Source organism: Cryptomeria japonica, chromosome 11 (genome assembly GCF_030272615.1).
Source record: "Cryptomeria japonica chromosome 11, Sugi_1.0, whole genome shotgun sequence".
Taxonomy (NCBI): Eukaryota; Viridiplantae; Streptophyta; class Pinopsida; order Cupressales; family Cupressaceae; genus Cryptomeria; species Cryptomeria japonica.
In genome coordinates this window covers 232,309,590-232,324,348 of record NC_081415.1, presented here as the reverse complement: position 1 = coordinate 232,324,348, position 14,759 = coordinate 232,309,590, and the positions used below count along the sequence as shown (strand labels likewise).

Genomic DNA, 14,759 nt, shown 5'->3' with positions numbered 1-14,759 from the left:
GATATTCGTTAACAGACATTCCAACAAATTTTGCATACACACGTAAAGCATATACTCTCTCACTCTCTCAAATAACGTTAGCAGAAGAAACGGATAATAAACTGTTTTTCTTGCCATGACAGGTAGAAAGAACAAACTAGCATTCCTCTCTCTCTCTCTCAAATAACGTTAGCAGAAGAAACGGAAAATAAACTGTTTTTCTTGCCATGACAGGTAGAAAGAACAAACTTGCATTCCCTACCGAGATCATTCATTAAAAATCATAGATCATTTGGCCTTCAAAGTATACATTGAAACCCCTACAGAGTCAAAATTTACAGCAGTAATAATATACAGCAATTGGATCTGCATTCCATAAAAAAGAAGAAATCTCTTCATTTACACAAAATCCATGGAAGCCCTAGCTAAATTAGTAAGAAAGAAACTCAGACATGTCCCGTAGGCTCAGATTTTGAACAGCCGGATCATCGTTATTGAGAAGAAAGATTATGTGCTCGAAAAGCACAACATCGCAGGGGATCTTGAGGCCACCTTTCTGCTCGTAACCGTATTCCTGCGCAGATTTTTGCAGAAGCTCGGCAAAAATCGGATGGTTGAGAAACCGCGCGTTGATGACGAATCTGGTGAGGTCCTTTCCCACATACACAGGCAGAAATCCTTCCGGAACATCCACACGAAACCCTCGCTCTCTGCTCTTTCTATTACCGCAGCATTTCTGCTTTTCCTCGTCCCCTAGCAAGGGCCGCTGCAATTGCACAGAAGTACAAGGAGGATTCGCCACTCTCTGCAGCTTTCGAATCAACTGACGCATTGTAACGAGAAATCAAAGCAAGCTTCTAAAAATGGCGGAGAAAGGCAAGTCTTTATAGCCGCACAATAGATACAGACTGCAGAAGAAAAAAAACCAAAACCCTAATCTTAGGGATTCGAACCCCTAATCTATAGGAAATAACAATAAAGCAGCAATGAAGAAACAGAAGCGAGATCAGCTTTTACAGAAGCGAAATGATTCTTCCCACGCAAAGATGAAGGGCGCATCACGCACGCATTGCAGGGCAACATTAAACCTACATTATAACTTATAAAGTCACGGGCAAGGTGGAAGGTATAATTTTTTCCTACAGAAAATAAATATTTTATAATATTTGGTACACAAATTATTTTTAAAAAAAAAATTTAGAGTCAATCTTTGGAAACTATCATTTACCAAAGGCACCTAGTATAATTAGTTGAGTACAATGGATGAGAGCAACCTAAATTATATTTGATGCACAAATTATTATTTTCTAAATATAGAGTCAAGATTTAAAAGTATTATTTATTAAAGAATCATAGTTCAATTGAGTTGAGTACAATTGGTGAAGGTGACAGAATGCCCATCATTTATAAATTGATGTTGCTTCTAGATTAGATTATGTCTAAATTTTTATCAATGTTTCAGATCACCTTTTATGACCCATCACTCACTTTCTCTCTTAGCTCCATAATTTATAAATTGACGTTGCTTCTAGATTAGATTATGTCTAAAAATTTTATCAATGTTTTGAATCACCCTTTATGACCCATCACTCACTTTCTCTCTTAGCTCTCAAAGTGTGATCCAAAACGTTGACCAAAAAATGTAGACAATCTAATCCGAAAACAGTGTCCATTTAAAAATATGTCCCTTGTTATGCCATCCACCAAGGTTCAAAATTCTCAATGTATGATATAAGGGATGAGATTCATATCGTGTATCAAACGATCTTAGTAGAATGAATACCTCTCAATGGATGAGATATAAAAATAAGCTAAATTTTCAATGTACATCTAATCGGTCACTCCTTGCACACCCAACCCCCCAATTACTATCTTTAAAGAAACCAAAAACAAAAACTAAAACTAAACTAAAAACCCATTAATAAATTTCACATGTACCAATAGCCGCCTATGTTTTAGCATTTTTGGACCATAATTGACTCATTTGTGCACCTTATTACACATGACCATTGAGACATATTGCACAATTATTGGGGCATCTTTAAGTAGGTATTGGGTAACACTTTGAAATGTGTACTTTTTGACCCTTGCTCGATCCCACATCGTGCAACATTAATTATATCACATGCAGAGACATCATTAAAATCTGATGTATCGTGAGCTATAACAACTACTAATACATTTCCCCTACCCATAATGCAAAACAATAACTATAAATAGTTAAGCGACAAACAAAAACAACCAAAAAAAAAATATCGAAATCCAATGTACCATTTATAAACTTAGAAAGTACAAAATTAACTATGATGACTATTGATGCTCTTCCCAAGTTTGATGGAAACCCCAAGAAAAAAAAAAGGTTCATGCACGCACATCCACAACCATTTTTGTCAAGCCAAACTATAATTATCTAACATTTGTTATAACCTTCCAAATCCTAAATTTGACGGCCAATCCTAAAGTTGTAGGTGATTTCAATTATTAATGTGAAGGGGGGCCGGCCGCCGGGCCCAAGTGAGGCGATAAAAATTGAGGAATTTGGTGGTTACGGAATGGTACAAAGAAAGTACAGAGAGGTACAATCCCACGTGTCAGAAAAATCAAAAGCCGGTGACGTAACGTTGAAGAACGTGAAATCCTTAGTGTCCTTTCCGTAATTTTTGTGGGTACAAACTTCTGTCGTCACGTTCAACTACTTTGTTAGTTGAAGGGTATTTTTAAAATAAAGTCAGTCTTGCCTAGTCTAGACTAATCGCTATTAATTTTTAATTTTTAATTTTGTTAGTAATGTGAAGAGTGCACGCTGTCTAGACTTAGTGGTGGTCGCATGTCTTTTCTGTCCCCTTTCGTGCTTGGTGCCGTTTGTTTCTGTCAATACACGTGAATCTATGACGTGGTGGGCGAGACTCAAATTTAACAAGATAACGATACAAAACTATTGAATTAATAGAATATTAATATTAATGTTAAAGTGGTCAATATTCAAAGGTTATGGTTTATAAGTAAATATCTAGAATTGTGGGAAAGCCGGCAGAAGTTTCCTTTGAAAAAATTTGCTTGCTTTCTTGCTAGAATTAATTAATAACAAGAGTCTAAGGTTGAAGATTATTTATTATAGCAAGTACGAAAGTTTATTGATTAAGATTTTATAGTTATTTAATTTATTATTCTATTAATTTGTTGAAGTTTTGGGATTGAAATTTTGTAAGTTAATTTTTTATTATTTTATTATTTTTTAAAGTTTTAATGTTATCAATTTTTACAATTTATGCTATTATTTTTGTTGTTTCGAAATTTGAAATTGTATGACATATTTTAGATTACACTCTATGGCATCATAAGATGTAAGAAACTTAAACATGATGTATAAATTTAATTTTTTATTTTTCGTAAATTAAATAAAGTATAAAAAATATTAAAAATGTTTATTATTTTTAATTAATTTGTAAATTAATTTTAAGTTTTTTAGATTAAAGTTGTATTGAATTTTTGTATTATAATTTTTTTAATTATTTTATGAATTAATTTGAACAAGGATTTTTGTATTTATTATTTTATCATTCTTTTAATTTTTTGAAGTTTTGAGATTGAAATCTTGTGAGTTAATTTTTTATTATTCTATTACTTTTTTAAGTTTTAATGTTATCATTTTTTACAATTTATGCTATTATCTTTGTTGTTTCTAAATTTGAAAGTGTATGGCATATTTTAGATTACACTATATGACATCATAAGGATGTAAGAAAGTTAAACAAGATGTATAAATTTAACTTTTTTGTTTTATTTTTTTATTAGTACTTGTCGTACTATTGTAATGATTTTTTTTTTCTATGCTTAAATGGTTATTAAAAAAATTTAATTAGACCAATTGTAAACAATTATTTTTTTATTTTTTTAAACTTTGTTACTTTTCTTAAAGTCTACATGCATATTTTTCTAAGTTTACAAATCAGAAAAATTATTTTTCTTATCAACCATTGGACAATATTGTTTTACTTGTTGTTATAGACGGATTGTTCAGAGGATTTTAACACAAATTTCTTAAAATAATATAATATTTTTTTAATCTCTATATTTATGACAATTCAAATTATATAAATAAAATTAATTATAAATTATACATTTTCAACTTTTTTTCATTATTCTCTATAAATACTAACATCGAAATATTGTAATAATTGATTAACTAAAAATCATATTTATATTAAAAAATATTTCTTATTAATATTATGTAATTATAATTGATAATTTCATCTATATATTAATTTGTTAATAATCAATTGAAATACATATTTGTTATTTAGATAATATATATTATATGTTAATAAATTTATTATATAATTATATTTATTATTTATTATTGAGATATATTCTTAATTATTAAATATTAAATTAATGAATAATTAATTAGATTTATTTATTTTATTATTAATGCTAAATTATTATTTTTTTAATTTTTAAATATTAATGTTAATAATTATCATATTATGTCAATGTTTATATCATAATATTAAATCAATTCTATAATAATTAACTAGATTTATTTAGTTATGATTAATGCTAATTTTCTTATATTTTTATATTATTATATAAAATTTATATTCACAATTATTCTATTATATCAATAAGGCAAGTACTCGAAATTTATTATTTTGATTTTTTTTTAATTATATTTGTATTAGTATTATTATTTGAAATGACTAAACCATCATAAAAAATTCATATGACACATAGGGTGATCGTCAAATTCTAGGCCTGTATGGAAGGCCAAGAGTCACAACTTAGAATTCCACTTCAGATGAACTTCCACTTCAAATGTCCCTATTGGGAGTTGAACTTGGTAGCCAGTTAAGCTCAACCCCTTGGACAAAATTGTATGAGTTTTTATTATTGTTTATAATAATTTATTAATTAATTTAATTTTTTTTTAATTGAATTTGAATAAAATTTATTAGTATTATTTTTCATTATTTTATGAATATTAATGATGAATTATAGAGTGTCATCTAAAATGTTGATATAAAAAAAATTTATAATTTGAACACAAGCAAAAAGCATGGGTATGCAATTTTTACCATTAAATATATGATTAACTTCAATGTAAATGTTAGAATTTGTTATGTTAATTTATAATTAAAATCATCTCATTCAATGTAGCAACCATCAATTCAATGTGAAAGTTCAAATTAGAGTGCATTATTTGCATGTCAACCCTTGTTATTTTACAACTTAATGATTAATAAAGACAAAAGTACAAAGAAATTAAATAAAAAACAACAGCAAATAGGTTGCTAGGATAGGGGAAGGTACATGGGATTTTGATTGTTTTTTTGTTTTTTTGTTTCGGGTGCGACTTAACTATTTTTAGCTATTGTTATGGCTTCTTAGTAGTAATGAAATACACATTTCAAAGATGCCCCAATAAGCTATTAGAACATGTGTTGTAACTGATGCTCTTCCCCTAATATATATACCTAATTAACTCCACTCAAATTAGATATTTAGAGTTATATTTAACTAAATTCAAAAAACTATTTAGATAAATAAATGATAAATAATAGTAAACATTGCATACTCATAATCACATTTAATTTATTTCAATTACAAATTAATATAACTTCAATCATTTTTATTATCTATTATAATATAATTTAAAGAGTTGGTAAGGTATACGACAATGAGGCAAAGGCGTGCAAATTGACCAGACCTGTCCAATTCTGATTTGTACTATATGAAAAGTCAGTCTAAGCAAGCAGGTACGGACGGTGCGGACTGTAGTGCAAATTGCAGTCAGTACATTTGTCCGTACAAATCAAAGCCTCTCGCAATCTCCGCCCAATTCGCATTTCGTGTGCCTCAAATTAAGCTTCACGAGACAAGTAATTCTTTCTTTCTTTCTTGCCCTAACCTCACATTAACTCTACAAGTTAATCATTACTACTGGTGGTTACTTCCCAATTCCCATTAACTTCCCAAACTCTTTTTCTTTTATCTTTTTGTTTTTTTGGGGGTTTTCTTCAAATAATAAGGGTAGTTGTAGTTTGGATGTTTACACAAACTTATTTTTTGTATATTGATAATAAATTAGAATTTGGTTTTTTTAATGGTTTATAAAAGTTTTGAGAAATAATTAAATTTTTGTTAGAGTTTAAAGAGTTTTTAATTTTTCAATTTGATTGGAAGGGTTAATCTAGCAATCAAGAATTGTTGATCTTGTCATCTTAGCGTAACTAATGGCCCACAAAAGCTTATATAGGTAAAAGTATATTTTCAAGGCAAAAGAGGTTCCAAAGCAATATTGAATATCCAAATGTGCAATCACTTGCCTACTACGATCTTCAATTTATGCACTTGATGGAGAGTTATTTTCAAGAATGGGCTTTCAAACCAAGCATTGTCTTCAATCATATAAGTTGATGAAGTAATGTCATTCTCTTACTATGTCCCTCAATTATCTTAGAATTGTCTCCTAATTTGAATTGTCTATGTAATTAAGAGTTGTCGACTCATTTTCTAGGTAAGATTTGGATATGTGGACTCCCGCTTTAAAAGCCTTATATGGAGACCTTTCTCATAATTTTCACTTTAAGATCTAGGTAACCTTAATTTATGGGTTTGAAATTCTACTAGTTTTTTTAGTAGGTAACATTGCCAAAAAAAATTTTAATCAAATGTAGTGATTGTGATTTTCTCTATCCTTTCTTATTATGGTTAATATGTGCAATGGCTTTTTACATTGTTGTAATTATGTTTATTTAAATTTATATTGACTAATGAGTTGGGCATTATGAATTCATTAGCAAGTAGAAGAATAATATTTTTTGGTGTATTTCTCATATTTGATTTCAATCATTTAATTTTGATTCTTTCTATCTGTTTTATTTATTCAATTGAAGTTAGCTACAATAAAGAAGGAAACAACCTTTCACTTGGAGGTTATCTTTCACTTTAAGGTCTGAAACTTGTAGGACTTCTCACACTTCTAATGTTTATGCTTTATAGAGGTGTTGATATTGAACATGTATGAGTATCAACATATATATTTATGTTAAGTTCAAGGATTTCTTAAGACATGGGTAAATAGTAATAGATCGATGTTGTGTTGGTGAGGTAAGAAAAATGTGATAGGTAAAGTGGAATAGGCTTCAAAAACTTTACCAATGATGTTAATAAAGAAAGATATTAGAGGGTTACAAAGACTAAAAAATACATGAGTCAAATAAAACTATCAAATAAAAGTGGCATGTATTCAGTATTCCTTACCCTACTAGAATCAAGACATCAGTGGCTTGTATTCATTACACCCCTACTAATAAACACTCAAAGGTGGTTTTTGAAAGGAAATTGCATCATATATAACTATTTCCACATAACCTAAAAAGAGTGCTACAAGTATTCAAAATCCACATGCAAAAGAATAGACAACATAACATCAAAGAATTTAAAAATGATGCCATAGTCTCGTATATTTGTTATGTAAGTGGTGTGTCACAATTCATTGAAAGCATCAATGTCTATGACAAGGGTGTCTCCATGTAATTTTCTACTTCATGGGCGAACATAAGGATTTCAGTGGGCAGAATCTCATTTGAAGTGAATGAAGAGGTTATTGTGTAGGCAATGAGGTTTCTGACCACAAGTCAGAAATGGAAAAAGACAAGATGCATTTCTGATAATTATAGCCTCAACCAGTTCTTTAGGGAGAATGAGAATCCTATCAAGCTACATGGTGGCTTTGATAGAGAGAAATTATCGTTCCCGTGGAACTAGGTATGCTTCATGATAATGAAATACTTCACCCTGGAGGGAAGGTTTAAAGTGTTTTATTTTTGCCACTTTCCCTTGCTTAACCATTTTAGGAATCATAGTCTTATTTCCTTCTCAATTCTTTGGAATGTTCTATGGAAGAAGTGATTGAGAATGCTAAAATCTAGGGGAAAAAACCTATCCCGCTCCACCAAGGTCTTATTTTTCACCTCTACCATTTTCACCTTGTTTTGTGCCCCCCCCCCAACAAATTATTGTGCAGTAAGTCCCACACCTTGCTTTCCTACCCTCGACCATGGTATCCCTAGCCCTAGCATGAAAAAGCATATGTTGATTCTGGGGTGCTGCCAAAATTGCTTCTCGACCTGAGTTTCTTGAATCTCCCACAGTGATTGAAAAATGAATCGAGGGACCCTAAATGCAAAGCCCTGCTCCTTAGCAGTAGCAACAAAAAAGGGAAAAAAACCTTCTCCGCTGTTAAAAAGCCCAAATTGACCATCCAAGAGGTTAGCAAGGAGGAAAAGGAAGCGGGGGAAGATTTTAGTAAGAATGAAAACACCCTTAGGAGGTCATATAGGTTGGCCACCCGCTTTGTCGAGAAAGGAAAATTGAAGAACTTAGTGGGCTATGATATTAAGGATGAGGTGGAGATGGGTAGAAAGGATGAGAAGGAAAGAAAAAGTGAGGAAATTGACAAAGGGGGGGAAAGGAGGAGGAAACCTGGAAACCTCTGAGAATGATGACAACTCCACCCATATTTCAAAGAGTTCAATTGATCTCATTGATGATATGAAGTGGAGATTAAAAAACCCAAGACAAAAGGGACCTATATAATCCAGCGGGATGAGACCTATTTTGAATGCAAAATCAATGTTAATGAGTTGGAAAAGGTCAAAGCCAAGGTATCTGAACTTGAAAGGAAACTTGGCAGTGTTACTACTTATCAAATTGCCATTAGTTTTATATACAAAGTCATTCTATACTCTAGTCGGTTACCACTATCGAAATATTTAGTCGGTATGAACAGTCTAGTCGGTTACAGAAGGAAAACAGTCACAAAGCCTAGTGTACACCAAGCTGTCTACCGAGTGTTATTTCATGTCTACGGAGCAGTAAAGATAATACACCAAGTGAAACGTGTTACCAGATTCATTGAACTTGGACACACATATGAAAACGTGTTACAAGATTGAGGCACATAGAATCGTTATCACATTGAAAATTGCACATATAGATTTTGTATAATTTTGAGGTCATCTAACCAATGAAATATTTTGCATGGTTATTTATTCGAGAAATCATGTTTGTAAGATCGAAGCAATGAATCAAATCACCGACATGAGAAGTCTATTTATACAGCATGAATTTAGGGTTAGAGATATATGTGAATGAGAGAAATGTGTGTGCATATGTGAATGAAGCAAGACTTATGTGATACATGAGAAATCACAGAGTATTATGACTGTTACAGAGACACAGAGGTCACTGAGAAGGTTATCAGAGAACAGTCAAAGAACAGAGTAAATAGAAGGGTTTACCGAGTTACTTTATGAGTTACCGAGGTATGCCATAGGCAAGGTAATCTTATTTTGAGCATATAGAATATGCTACAGCATTTCAGATGTAAAGTTACAAATATTTGTAAAATCTTATTGTAATATTTTGAAATTGTAAGAGAAACCTTTAATAGGGTAAAAGACTTTAATCAAGTCTATAAATTGTAAATCCTCTAACCAGGTGCAACATTTATATAAAGTGTTGTAAAATCCTTTAGCAAGGTAGATCTAACATATCTTGTTACTCCTAACAGGGTAAGCTATCATAAATAGCTAAACATGTAGCTCTAACCGAGCACTCTTTATTATTGTTGTAGTGAAGTTGTGGGTGCCATCCCCGCCGTAGTTTTTCTCTCTAACCAAGAGTTTCTGCATAACCAAAATATATGTGTTATGGAGTGAATCATGTATGATTGTTACTTATTTGTTTTAGCTTTATGTTATGTTACAACAGTTTTTGGTTTATGCATCATAGTAAAGATATTGTTGATAAAAGGATTTGAAGTACTGATTCACCCCTCCCCTCTCAGTACATTAGCTTTCCATATTGGGCCTAACAGGCAGTGTCTCCCAATTCAGCTTGAGGGTTATGCATAATTTCGCCACCTCCTTATGCCTGATGCAGAAAAAGATCTTGGGAGCTGATGAGGCAGAGGAAGGAAATTACAAGGACCTGTTTAAGTTCCTCATTGAAGATTGGTCCAATGTCCTCCACTAGGCTCCAGTTGCAAATTCAGGGATGGTCGCTAGGGATGATTTTACTTTACTTTTTGTTGTTAATGTTGTTTTCGACCCTATGTTAAAACTTTTACTAGTATAGATATTACTTATGTTTATGGTTGTAGGTGGCCTTTTGCTAACATTTTAAGTAGTTTAGATAACTTGCTAGACAAGGGTTCCAAAGGTGTAATTTTCTTTTTGTGTGTTGTTGATCATTAGTTTTTTATGTTAGTTGGCTATTAATGTGTTGTTAATGTTCCACTATTGCTTTTACTACTAACTTTATGCTCTTTGGGTTATTTTTTATAGGGAACATCCTTGTTTTGTTGCTTATTAATATAAAAAACATACAATCAAAGATGACATAAGATATACCCCAAGAAAACACTCAAGAGGAAAAAACCCATCCTCCAAAAGCATCCATCACTCGTATTATTTAGCAATATAGATTATAATACATCTACAAAGTCTCCATGAATATCTCTAAAACATCAAGCTCTTTACATGCACTTGATGTGAACAAGGAAATGAGATAGCCACACATCCAAATCCATGCTTCAAACCCTCACTTGTGAAACCTATAAGAGATTCTTACACAAGCCAACCCTAAACTATCCTTAGAGAAAATCATGGCCAACCTTAAACAAATATAATGTGCTTGCTTTTATAGACATAAGCTAGTGAACAAAAACCACCAAGTGGTATTACATAAACCATATAACCAATACCATGAGATTAAAAATATTTCCCCCAGTCATTTCCTTTTTGGTACTAAGTTTTTCTAATATTAAATATTTTCTTAATATGCAAACCCACACTAAATATTTATCCCAATTTTATATACAACAAATAAACTAGCCCTGAGAATTTCTAACCCATGTGATGCATGTACATCCCTAGATCCCCTACATGCACCAAAATAATATTAATATACATTATAACTATTGGCAATTGTTGTCATTGATTATTTGGTGTTGTCATTGATGTCATCCCTCGATTTGTGTGTTGATGATATACACAATATTAAGATGTGATTGTTAGTTTGTATTAGAGATTGTTGTTAGCTCTTTGGTGGTGAAAGTATATGTTGTGTCTACTAGAGATTGTTTGTATCTATTGTCATAATTTTTGACTAGATGTGTGTGCAAAAGGTTATTGGAGATTCAAGATGAATGAACAAAGAGGTTCCTTGTTGTGGATGTCCACCTTATTGGTGTTGATGTCTACACTCAGTATGTTGTGATGATATTGATGATACTATCATGATGATGGATGAAGATTAGATGCATTGAGGTGAGGATTAGAAGAATGGTGATGAAGTGATGGTTTCTAGATGGTTCTAAGAACACTACAGACTGTTGTATTATCTTTTATGTTGCTCCAAAGTGAGCAAGTAGTGTCCTTGTATCTAGATGTTGATGAAGAGTGTAGGAAGGTGTGTTGAATGTAGTCTAAAAGAATGCTTTGCATTCCTCCACTTTTGTAGATATGATCTTGTGGTTTTGGGTATAATGTTTATGCTATGTGAATGTTGCAGTCTCATCTTTTCAGGTTTGTCATGTTACAACTGATGTCTCTAGTAATAACAATATGTTGTCAGTGTGTTGATTGGTTAGGACTGGTCCAGAGAATGCTTTGTATTTCTTTTCTTTAAGGATTTTTGTTTTTACAGATCAGAAGGCATGCTTATAACATCTATGCAACATCTCATCTTAGATTGCGGGTGATAATTTTTTATGGAAGTATGTCTATTGAATGATAAAGTGCCTAACATTCCCGTATTGAAGAATTATGTATCAGTTTGGTTTTGCAAGCTAATTTTTGGCTTGACAATGTGGAAGAATTATATGAGGATGTTGTTGAGGGTTCATGAAATGCAGCTATGTGATCTACATGATGTTGGATGGTCTGCTTGGTGTCACATATGGTTTGGTATTGGTTTTCAAGGTAATTGGCAGCAATTTGGCCAACAAGGTTTGTTATTTTGCTTGCAGTGCATCTTTAGGGGGTCTCTACCAGCATTGAAAGATGTGTTGAATTGTTTTTTGGTTTTAGTATGGTTTGTGAGGATCCACATTATGGGAATTCAATTGGAGAAAGTGTTTTTAGGTCGTCTGGTTATGTGCTACACGTTACCCTGTTGCTAACCCTTGGAGGATGTGTACTAGCGTGTTTGATGTTTGGGACCATATTAGATGATGTATTAAGATGATTATAAGTCCTCTCTATCTCTTAGAGAGGACATATTTCACTATAATTAGGTTTTATCATCGACCTTGTGGGATTACTTCTTTTCATCTATTATGGCTAACCTAATCAATGTCTTAAGATGGTGTGAATGGTATGTAAAGAAGATCAGGTCAATTACAAAGAGTGCGGTTGTGTGTGGAATGTGAAAGATGTGAACTTGCAGCAACAAGTGTGTGTGGTGGAAGTATTGGAGCTGAATTGCCTAGTGGTTGCTTGAGGTAGTGAGTCAAGAGCAACAACATATTAGGGAGATTGGTGGATTTTGTGATCTTGAAAGCATATTCATTGTAACTCAATAATTCATATATCTTGCTTAAAGACAATGGTTCTCCCTAACAAGTTATTTGCATCTTGCCCTAGTGAAGTGATCTTTAGTCTACAAATCCTTCTAGAGTAGTGAGCTCTAAAAAAAATTATAATATTGTTTATATAGTGTGAATTAACTCTAACCGTGATTTTTCCTTTCTTGGGTTTTCCATGTTAATCTAGTGTTCTCTTGTTTATGTGTGTTCATTGCTTATCTTTCTTTGTTGTTGATCATTTTAAAGTTTAAAGTTGAATTTGAATTAAATTATATTATGAAAATTTGTTCAACTGATTCACCCCCCCCCCCTTTGAGTCTTTGGGTGTGTTTAACAATTGGTTTCAAAAGCCAAGTTCCTCTAAGGAAGCATAACCTTCTTGAGGAAAGATCCAAAATGGCACAAGATGGAGCTCACAAGGCACCTAAATTTGATGGCACAAACTTCACCTTTTGGAAATATAGAATAGAAGGTTGTCTAGCTTCATTAGTGTTTAGAGTGTGGGATTCAGTTAGAGATGGTTATACATTTTCTCCTCCTCAAATTGTTGCAGTTGATATTAGGCTATATAAATAAAATAGCAAAGCAAGGAATGCTATCATGAGTGGTTTAGTAGGTTCAAAACTTGTGAAGGTGATGCACTATGGCACTACTAAAGAAATGTGGGAGAAACTAAATAGCATTTTTGAAGGAGATGAAAAGGTGAGGAAAATCAAGTTACAAAATTTCAAGTGTAAGTTTAGGAATTTGAAGATGTTTGAGGATGAAAACACTAGTAGCTTTATGCTCTAAGTTGATGATGTGGTAACCAGTATCAAGGGTCTCAATGGTGAACTAAAAGAAGATGATATTGTAAAAAAGGTACTCAAATCTCTTCCTAAATCTTATTGTCCTAAGGTATTTGCTATTGAAGAATGTAAGGATTTGGATAAATATACAATGAATCAACTATATGTTTCTCTGACTAACTTTGAGATGAGGGAGTTTGGTGAAATTGATCCTAAAAGAGAAGCTACTTTCAAAATCAATAAGAAGACTACAAATGATGTTGATTAGTGTGAGGGTCTTGATGAAGTTGAAGTAAACTTTGTAAGAAGATGGAAGAAATGCACTGGCAAATACAAGGGTAAATTACCTTTCAAATTTTTAAATTGTGGAAGGATTAGTCATTTTACTTCTAAGTGTACTTTTAAAAAATATAGTATTAGAGAAGATAGAAATTCTAGAGAGAAGCCCAAAAGAAGCTTTTATTCAAAAGAGAGCAGTCATTCATCTGAGGATGAGGGTTGTGATGATTCAAATTATGAGACACTATTTATGGATGTGATAGTTGATGAAAAAATTAGTAATGTTGAAAAATGTAAGGGATCTAGTACTCTACAAACTAAGAATGGTAAAAAATTAACGATTGTGTGGATTGCCTTCCATGCAAAATAAGAACCAAATAAATACTTGGGTAATTGATAGTGGATATTCTAATCACATGACCAGTGATAAGAGAAAATTCATCAACCTTGACAAATAGAATGGAGGATCGGTAAGGTTTGGTGATGAAAGTTCTACACAAATCTATGGAAAAAGGAACTATAACTATTGATGGAAAACAGAAGACAAGGGATGTCCTTTATGTTAAGGGATTGAAACATAATCTTATAAATGCTAGTCAATTGTGCAACAAAGGATATAATCTCACATTTCATGATAGAGGTTGTGAAATAAGAAAAGGTAGCTTATAAAATCTTGTTGGAGAAGGAACAAGAATTGATGGAAATGTTTATCATTTGAAGGATGCTAAAGAAGGAAGTTGTCTGTTGGCAGAATATAGTAAATATTAGATATGACACAAGAGGATGGATCACATAAAATTTGAAAACATGGTAAAGATAAACTCTACACATGTGATTAGAGATATGTCAAAGATCATCAAGCCTACAAAGCCGTTATGCAAGGAATGTCAAATGGAAAAACATATAAGGACCAAGTTCAAGAACAAGGAGTACTTTACTAGAAAACCTCTAGAGTTGGTACATACTAAATTATGTTGACAAACCACAACTCAAGGACTCAATGATAAAAAGTAATTTATGTTGGTTATTAATGATTACTCTATAATTTCATGGGTTACATTATTGAGAGAGAAATCAGAAGCTCTAGATAAGTTAAAATATTTCAAATATATGGTAAA

General features: G+C 32.0%; 1 protein-coding gene across 1 annotated transcript; it reads right to left on the bottom strand.

The window, feature by feature from the left end:
• Nucleotides 1-219: 219 nt before the first annotated feature.
• LOC131063926 (auxin-responsive protein SAUR71) lies at nt 220-1,101 on the bottom strand. The gene has a single exon (XM_057997900.2). It carries the CDS (start codon nt 809-811, stop codon nt 410-412), a length of 402 nt encoding a protein of 133 aa, XP_057853883.2. The 5' UTR covers nt 812-1,101; the 3' UTR covers nt 220-409.
• Nucleotides 1,102-14,759: the final 13,658 nt, after the last annotated feature.

Bases quoted from the DNA above. Each gene is read 5' to 3' on its own strand.
- LOC131063926 (XM_057997900.2), bottom strand. From the start codon at position 811: ATGCGTCAGTTGATTCGAAAGCTGCAGAGAGTGGCGAATCCTCCTTGT.